Below are 8,706 nucleotides of genomic sequence, written 5' to 3'. Positions count from 1 at the left end.
ACATACATACATGTCACTATCAATGTGAATGGTGCGTTGTACTTTTTTTCTCCTACGATCAAGGTTCAGTTTTTCTCCCACAGGGTTTTTTGTGACTTGACGAGGTTTTTGACGAGGCAACAGATCAGCACCATCGGCATATCAGCGCGCGGCACAAGGGGGAGTGTTCTAGGATATTCTCTATGTGTGTCTTGGCCTTATGCCAATAGGATATGTAGTTAGACTAGATCTATATATTCATATCCTTACCATATTGGTATTGTGTAATTCCCTATATAAAGAGCTTCTATCAATGAATAAGATGATGACTCTCTTGCTATCTCTTTGTCTCTACACTTTATCCTTTATCAAAATATTAGTACTTTGACTGAACTTGCTCAGAGACAGTTTTAACTTTTAAGAGGACCCTGAGGAACAAATGCATCTTAACAAATTTAAAATCAGAAATAATGGCAAACTTAAAACCGTGCATTTGTTTCGCCGGTCAGATTCATTTGTCCCTCGTAGTTCTTTAAAACAATCACTTAAGTGAGTGCAGCCCTTAAGATCCATGAGGGTATCCTAACATAGACAAATTAACCCCTCATGAGGCCATGACATGCACACGAATCTAAAAAACCCTCAAACTTGCTAGCTAGTAGCTACAAACTAAATGAAGTTGAGACTCAAAACTAAAGACGTTATTAGCTTGTGTCAGTTGTATATGTGATTTTATTCACTTTGCGTTGTGACAAGTACAACAAATGTTTTATGTTGAAATGTAACAAAGTTAACATCATCTGTGTCGCAACACTATGAGATAATTTGTTAATTATATCCAGTTAAATATAATATGAATGAAAGTTATTTGTTGGAAATAAAATTTTATCGCACCAAAGTCAAAACCAATATAGATTGTACAACACTCACTCTTAAAAGTCATGAATCATAAGCATCATATTAAAACATATAAAGTTGAGCTACCCGATTTCAATCGTAGGAGCCAAGATACAACAATAAATAAAACACAAGATGGTGATTGGTGAAGCCTATAAACTTTACATCTCAAACCACCCTAACTATTGGATTAGATGTGATAAGTGATAAATAAATTGTATTTTCAAAACATTAGACAGTTTTTTTTATTCATAAACAACTAAAATGCTACAACGTGTCTAACGTCGTGACTCACGACCTACCACTTACAAATAGGAGACTGATGCCACTAGACCAAATGGTACTGGGTAAAACAGTAGACAGTTTTGAGTATATCAACAAAAATGAAATCGAAAAAGAAAAATGGAAAAAATAAGGAAACACAAAAATAAAATAAAAATGAAAAAACGAAATGAAAGAATGTGAAGTGTCATCTTCTGATTGGCCAATGGGGTGCCAGCTCAACCGGTTGCAAGGGTGGAGAGTAGTGCTGGGGACAGAGGAATAGCAAAGTGATAAACTTGACAGAGCATTAAGCGCCCGACCGTTCCTCCCAGCAACGACTATTTCCCTCCTCCTCCTCTCTCTCTCTCTCTCTCTCTCTCTTCCCTCTGAAGTTAGAAAAGAAAAAGAACCCAAACCCAACACAAACACACACACACCCTCTTCTTAATCATCCCCCCATATTTAAATTTACTCTCTCCCTTTCTTTTATAAAATGGAAAATCAAAAATTGGATCATCCTAATTCTAGTTTTAGTTTTGTTTTTCTCCACAATTTTCTCCCAATTCTCATCACTCCTCCACCTGGTTATGGGTTTGTGTGGTGGTCCAGTCAAGAACCAGCTCATTCTCAATACCCTATTCCCATTTCTCCTGTGACCCTTCTTTCTTTTCCTCATTTTCTCTCTCTGCATTTTTCCTTAGGTTGATCAATGCTTGAAAACCCAACAATTCATTCATGTAGTAATAAGCTTTTTCGTAAACACAGATTGACAGGGAGAAGAGGATCACATCTTTATTGGTCTTGATTGCTGCATTGGACTTCTGGTTCGTCCTGCATTCCCTGCAATCTTTAGTCTAGTTTTATGTCCAATATGACAAGTTCAAGGTTTATTTGTTTATTCATTTGTTTGTGTGTGTTACACAATATTTATGTCTTTAAAGAATGTCTGTACTAATTGACATTTGAGGATATTGGGAGGTCTATGATTCTCGATTTGAACATTGACTTTGTTTGTTGTCTTATGTGTTGTTTTGGTCTACCACGCCATTACGTGCCTGGCGCAAACTGATATTGATATTGATTCTGACATAAGCATACACAGAATAAGTAGATTATAATGGCGTGCAACAAAGATTGACTTGTTGTTTTAAATGGTGGTTATTCGGTATATGATTTGAACTAAAACATCTGATTATCTGATATGACCTTAGCCAACGAATTTTGGCTCCTTGATCATGTTAAGGATATGATTGAGTCATTAGAGGGTTTAACTTGTGTTTAGCAATCATCGCAGCTTCAGCTCGATTTTGATGACAAAGAATCTTATTAGGGAACACTAATAACTTTATGTTCTAAAGATCAATGATTTATGTTATCTGCATATCGGTTCATTCCACATTATTTTGTGTTAGAAGTACTGATGGATTTTCGTGATGATATGATCAGGAATTTGTTTTAAGGGGTATTCATTTGTTACCTCATTAATGTCTTCAAATCCAGCATCTGATGTAAGTGTTTCATATACTCTTGTTTAGGATTGTTTGTTCTTGGAAGGTGTTATTTTGTGGATACTGCTGTCTTAGAACTGTTTCTGTTTCTAATGCAGTCAGAAGATATACCATCTGGACCGCAGATGATGGTATTTAATGGCCAGCGTGGTATCAATTCCTCCAATAGCAAGGATAGCTCAGCAAAATCTAGTGGTAGTTCAACTCAGGATCCAAGTTCCAAAGGAATGGACCTCAGTAGTAAGACTATAGCTGAATCAACCACCACCAGTAGTCGTTCTTCTCCAAGCCCAATGCCACATGCAAATTCTGAATTTCTAACCAATTCTATCCCCAGCCATGGCCAACGAAGTCGCAATAACTCTCGTTCTGATAGCTTAGAAAGTATCACTGCACCCCTAAAGCCTCATACTGGTGGTGACGTTCGGTGGGATGCGATCAACATGGTTTCTAAAGGTTCCCAACTCAATCTTAGCCATTTTCGGCTTCTCAAGCGCCTAGGCTATGGAGATATTGGTAGTGTTTATCTGGTAGAACTCAGAGGAACAAATGCTTTTTTTGCCATGAAAGTCATGGACAAGGCATCTCTTGCTAGTAGAAACAAGCTATTGCGAGCACAAACAGAAAAAGAGATACTTGGACTTCTTGACCACCCATTCTTGCCAACTCTATATTCGTACTTTGAGACTGACAAGTTCTATTGCTTGGTCATGGAATATTGTAGTGGAGGTAATCTACATTCCCTGCGACAGAAGCAACCTAACAAGCATTTTACAGAGGAAGCTGCACGGTTAGTCTACAGTTTTTCTGATGTCTTAAGTTTTAGACGTGCTTTAACTCAATTTACTCTGATATTTGATTTTTAGTATTAATTTTTTTTGACTATCATTGGAGTTACTGGTTCGACACCTTAATTCACTGTTTGAAGCTGAACTATTAGTCCATTTCCAGCGTTTGCATTGCATTATAAAGGATGTAGATGTCATATGCGGAAGATTTCTTATATGCATGTCAGCATGTGCTGCTTTATCAAAAGTTGGATACATTTCATAAAAGAGCTTTTCGATGGTACTTGGTCCTTCTTTTCTATCATTTCCTTTTTATGGGCAGTGACATGTGCAAAATGGTCCTTTCTGGGTGTAGAGTTTGCTCTATCCAAGCATGATGATTAATTGTCTAACATGTAAAAGACCCTAACCATTGTTTCTTATGTAAAAATATCGAGGTCAATTCTTCACCATGGCTGATTATATTTCTTTCCTAATTCCTTTTGCATATTGGGGTCACTCTACCAATATTTGACTTTAAGATTGGGCCAAGGTGTATCTAATCTTTTATCCTGTGGCAGGTTTTATGCATCACAGGTTTTGTTAGCACTCGAGTATCTGCATATGCTTGGAATCGTGTACAGGGATTTAAAGCCAGAAAATGTTCTAGTAAGAGATGAGGGCCATATCATGCTCTCTGACTTTGATCTATCACTCCGTTGTTCTGTGAATCCTACACTAGTCAAGTCTTCATCTGTCCATGTAAACAATGGTAGTGGTGGTGGTGGTGGTGTTTCTGGGGCCATTTTGGAAGAGGATTATGCTGTCCAGGGTTGTATGCAGCCATCCACTTTTTTTCCACGCATTTTACCTTCCAAGAAGAGCCGCAAATCTAGATCAGATTTTGGCCTTTCTGCTACCAACTCCCTCCCAGAACTGATGGCAGAGCCTACAAATGTGCGCTCCATGTCATTTGTTGGAACACATGAATATCTAGCCCCAGAGATTATCCGTGGAGAAGGCCATGGTAGTGCTGTGGACTGGTGGACATTTGGCATCTTCTTATATGAGCTCTTACATGGAACAACCCCGTTCAAGGGCCATGGAAATCGCGCCACACTTTATAATGTTGTTGACCAGCCTCTGAAGTTCCCAGAAACGCCACAAGTAAGTCCTATTGCACGTAATCTCATTCGAGGGCTCTTGATCAAAGAACCAAATAAGCGAATTGCATACAAAAGGGGTGCCACAGAAATAAAACAACACCCATTTTTTGAGGGAGTGAACTGGGCTCTAGTGAGATGTGCCATGCCTCCTCATGTACCTGAACCTGTAGACTATTCACAATATGCCAGCAAGGAGGCAAGCGCTCCCGACAAAAAGATGCCAGAAGAGGGCAGTAACCCTAATGATTCTTCTTATGTAGATTTTGAGTACTTTTAGCACGCATTTTGGGAGTCGATTCTCTTGTGGAAAGTTACATTGTACAAAGAGAAAAAAGAGCTGCAAACCAGTCAGTTATATACTATGTGTTGAGGTTTTCATGATGCAGACTTGATTTTGTTTACAAAATACATTTGATCTTTGTCCAGCCAAGGAGCAATAAAAGATGCTTATGCAGGATGCAATATTTTTTTTTTGGAGTCATTCTTTTATGTATATAGAGTTCTGTACTGCAGGCTTGTATTGAAGTCTTTGTGAATATGTGCCGTGTCTGGTGTTGGTTTATATTAGTAATGTAACTTCTCAACCTCAAGCTCAAGGTTGAATTGGAACCTAGTTTGTGTTAATGATGAAACATTTTCTTCAGTCAGATGAACAGTTAATGGAAAGTCCTATATCTTTATTGTTGTGAGAGTTACCTTGTGTATGAAGTATGATTTAGGGCATGTGAAAAAAGATGAACAGGTAATGGAAAATCCTATATCTTTATTGTTGTGAGAGTTTCGCAGCAACCATTAGCTCTGATGTAGCCGCCTCACGCTGACCGTGAACCCCAGCAGGCCTCCAGCGGCGCGTGTAATTAATACGGCCCAACCAAAGTTATAGCTTTGGCTACGCGCTTAAGTTAGTCGCTCTGCCCATCCCAATGAAGCGACAAATGAGCCCACCGCCGCCCCGGAGAGTCCGTAACGCCTTAGGGTGTCCGCAACCTAACCTCCCAAAACTACCACCTTTATTGCCCCCACTTGGGTAACAAGCTCGCGTGACTGAGCTCGGCAACTCCTACCCAAAATGGAACGTATATAAACTTCTCATTTGTCTATTACATATCAATGTGGGATACATCGATAAAGGCTCTGTTGGAGATGATGTATATATGGCTCTCACAACAAGCACTTCCATCAGTGTCAAGGTTTTAGCCGCAAGCCTGAACCTCTCTGTCACAACCATTGACCAGTTGCATCTTGCATGAGCCAGTTCTTTAATTAGGTTTTTGGCCATGAAATTATTTCCGATCCTTTGAAATGTGTTTGAATGCGGGTGAATTTCCGAGAATTTAATAAAATAAAGAATTCCAAATTTCTTAAAACTGTTTCCCTTGTTTTGATTCTTATCTTGTATAATTAGAAATTTCCACGAGAAAATAATCGTAGAATTTGGGAGCTTAAATTCCCGACTTAAATTCCTCACAAAATGTGTTATTTGTCAATTCCCTTAACTGAGGATAGCTTAAGTACAAATTCTTATTATTTTGAAACTCTACATCATGAAATCCAAACAATGAAATTTAAATTCATGAAATTATAATTCCCATCATTTTGAAATTTTTATGAAAATTGAAATTACTTTATCCAAACACGACGTTAAAGTTTAGAAGTTGAGAGGTGCAGTAATCTTCATCAAGCATTACTGTTTCTTTCTCCTCTTTCAAGTTTTGTGGTTCAAACCTCCTACATATGTTTTCACTGTCTATGCCTTCCTCAAAATCACCAGCAATGTCTCTTGTGCCAATTTTGATAGTTAACAATCATATTACATATGTTTTCACTGTCTGTGCCTTCCTCAGAATCACCAACAATGTCTCTTATGCCATTTTTGATAGTTAACAATCATGTTTAACGAGTAGGTTTTGAGTGCATGCGCTTATTCCCACTACTTCTAGATTGTACAATAACATTCACGAATTGACAACTTTGCAGCCTCAACTTATAGAATTCAGTTCAACCAAACAATGTGAGATAGATCCTACAGAAATACAGGTCTCACCCTAAATGGAACGTATATAAAGTTCTCATGTGTCTACATTTCAATGTGGGATACATCATACATGATACATGGTAGAAAACCAAAACTTCTATACTGATGTGTAGCAAAGTATCCTTACTCACAATGTTTTACATTCTTATGTTACTGCCTTGGTTTAGATGATTTCAAGTTTCAACTGAATCACGTACAATATGGTTCCGGTCAGATCCGGCTAGATCTGGGGATTTTAGACTCTCCTTTCTGTTTTGTTTGTAATGGAGAGTTCGGAGAAGCTGTGGAGACATCTGAGTTAAGTATGCTAGCATTTGAATAATGGAGCGAGGCTGCTTTGGTGAACGAATGGTACCACCTTATATCCGTCAGCATTTGAGCCAACTACTTGGGACGTTGATGGTGGCACTGCAAGAGAGGCGTTGGGGCAATTTAGTGTCTCTCTTTTAGGGTATACTCACCTTTCAAGATGATAACAAGGTGCCTGAAATTTCTATTCTAAGCAGCTAAGGGGAGATGAGACTTATGATGGGATGACCAACACATAATTGAAAATCATGTGATCTATAAAATATTAAGGGCTTGATCAGTTAACGATTATATGAACATTAACGTCCAAGTTAAATCTCAAAATTATACTAAAAGACTCAAGTTTTAAACATTGTGACATTTCCTGCTTAAGCTATGCGACCCTTCCCAACTAATGGGGTATCATAAGCTTGGAAACTTTAGAGTAACTAGTAATACTTAGAGTAACTAGTAATTGACCAAATTCATTCACTAGCAAGTAGTAACTAACAAGTCATTCCCAAAAAAAAAAAAAAAAAATTAGTAACTAACAAGTAATAACAAGCTTTCACTTCGGACCAGGACTATGATTCTATGAATAGGCCAACACATATTTCCCTTCGGATGTCAGGACCGCACAACGTTGTGTTTGTCATCACCCCCTCTGATGTTGTAACTTCTACACCCACCCACCTATCAATTTTCCCGAAAACGAAACAAATATAAACCTGTTCCTCCGATTCTCTCACTCACCAAAACCCCCAAGTTTGCTCTTTTTGCTCTCAGCTGACAGATGGAGGCATTCGATAAGATCAAGGTGACCAACCCAATTGTCGAAATGGATGGTATGATCTTATTTCTTCTGGGCTTTGCTTCTTTTAACTGGTGTGTATGATGTTGAGGATATTAGAATGGTAAATATGATGCAAATGATCAAAGAAGCATACTTGAATTTGAGTCAATGCCCTTCAAGCTAAGTTTTAGAGACAACCCAGTTATTATGTTCTAATGTTCTATAAAACTAATGCTGATCTTGTTAAGAATACCATGTGAAGTTACAGTATCCATCTTTTTCTTGAACAGACATTGATTGAGTAAAAAGTATGTATTTTTGAGTTCAGTTCATTAAGTTAACACACTTTCTGATCACTTTAGTTGTTACGCATTTAGGCTAATTTGAGGGCATCTTTCAGTTTTACTGAGCACTGCTATGTTGTTTTGAACACTTGGGTCTTTTCTCAAGTATGTTTAAATGGTTTTGATTTTACTTTGTTCGTTTAAACCAAATCGTATACTTTTATTTTTTTATTTTTTGAATAGATGATTTGTATACTTGTATTATGGAAATGCCCATCACCGCATGGCTAGTCTATATATAAAGAAAAGAACTGATGCAGACGTGTTATCTATGTGTACTTGTCTAGCAGTGATGCATTGTTTCCCTTGTGCAGGAGATGAAATGACTCGAATTTTCTGGAAATCTATAAAAGATAAGGTAACCATGTTATTCATGGCATCAGGTGATTTCATCATTTCACATTTCATGTTCTTAATGAACCTGCAACTTGTTTTTGTTTCAACAGCTTATTTTACCCTTTCTGGAATTGGATATCAAGTACTTTGACCTCGGCCTCCCTAATCGTGATGCCACCGATGATAGAGTCACAATTGAAAGTGCAGAAGCTACTCTCAAGTATGCCTTCATGTTGCCTTTGCTAAACTAAATTACTGTTGAAGAAATCTAATGTGCTCTATCCTCTTTTAATTGTTCTCTATCTTCTTTTAATTGTTCTCTCTCTCTC

The 8,706-nt window shown here is 37.8% G+C and overlaps 2 protein-coding genes across 2 annotated transcripts in view; both read left to right on the top strand.

The window, feature by feature from the left end:
• Nucleotides 1-2,328: 2,328 nt before the first annotated feature.
• On the top strand, nucleotides 2,329-4,986 carry LOC101302816 (protein kinase G11A-like). The gene is made up of 3 exons (XM_004293757.1): nucleotides 2,329-2,648; nucleotides 2,747-3,438; nucleotides 3,997-4,986. Exons 1-3 carry the CDS (start codon nucleotides 2,625-2,627, stop codon nucleotides 4,856-4,858), a joined length of 1,578 nt encoding a protein of 525 aa, XP_004293805.1. The 5' UTR covers nucleotides 2,329-2,624; the 3' UTR covers nucleotides 4,859-4,986.
• Nucleotides 4,987-7,504: 2,518 nt separating this feature from the next.
• LOC101303399 (isocitrate dehydrogenase [NADP]-like) overlaps nucleotides 7,505-8,706 on the top strand; it is a 4,247-nt gene continuing 3,045 nt past the window's right edge. The window contains exons 1-3 of the mRNA XM_004293759.1: nucleotides 7,505-7,749; nucleotides 8,356-8,399; nucleotides 8,488-8,597. Coding sequence (XP_004293807.1) covers nucleotides 7,698-7,749; nucleotides 8,356-8,399; nucleotides 8,488-8,597 — 206 coding nt within the window. The 5' untranslated portion in view covers nucleotides 7,505-7,697. The remainder of the gene's footprint in view (nucleotides 7,750-8,355; nucleotides 8,400-8,487; nucleotides 8,598-8,706) is intronic.

Source organism: Fragaria vesca, linkage group LG3 (assembly GCF_000184155.1).
Source record: "Fragaria vesca subsp. vesca linkage group LG3, FraVesHawaii_1.0, whole genome shotgun sequence".
In the NCBI taxonomy this organism is placed as follows: Eukaryota; Viridiplantae; Streptophyta; class Magnoliopsida; order Rosales; family Rosaceae; genus Fragaria; species Fragaria vesca.
The sequence above is the reverse complement of the archived record's forward strand: the minus strand, read 5'-3'. Positions and strand labels throughout refer to the sequence as shown.

Bases quoted from the DNA above. Each gene is read 5' to 3' on its own strand.
- LOC101302816 (XM_004293757.1), top strand. From the start codon at position 2,625: ATGTCTTCAAATCCAGCATCTGAT. The intron at 2,649-2,746 runs GTAAGTGTTTCA...TTTCTAATGCAG, and splicing joins CTTCAAATCCAGCATCTGAT to TCAGAAGATATACCATCTGG. The intron at 3,439-3,996 runs GTTAGTCTACAG...ATCCTGTGGCAG, and splicing joins TTTACAGAGGAAGCTGCACG to GTTTTATGCATCACAGGTTT.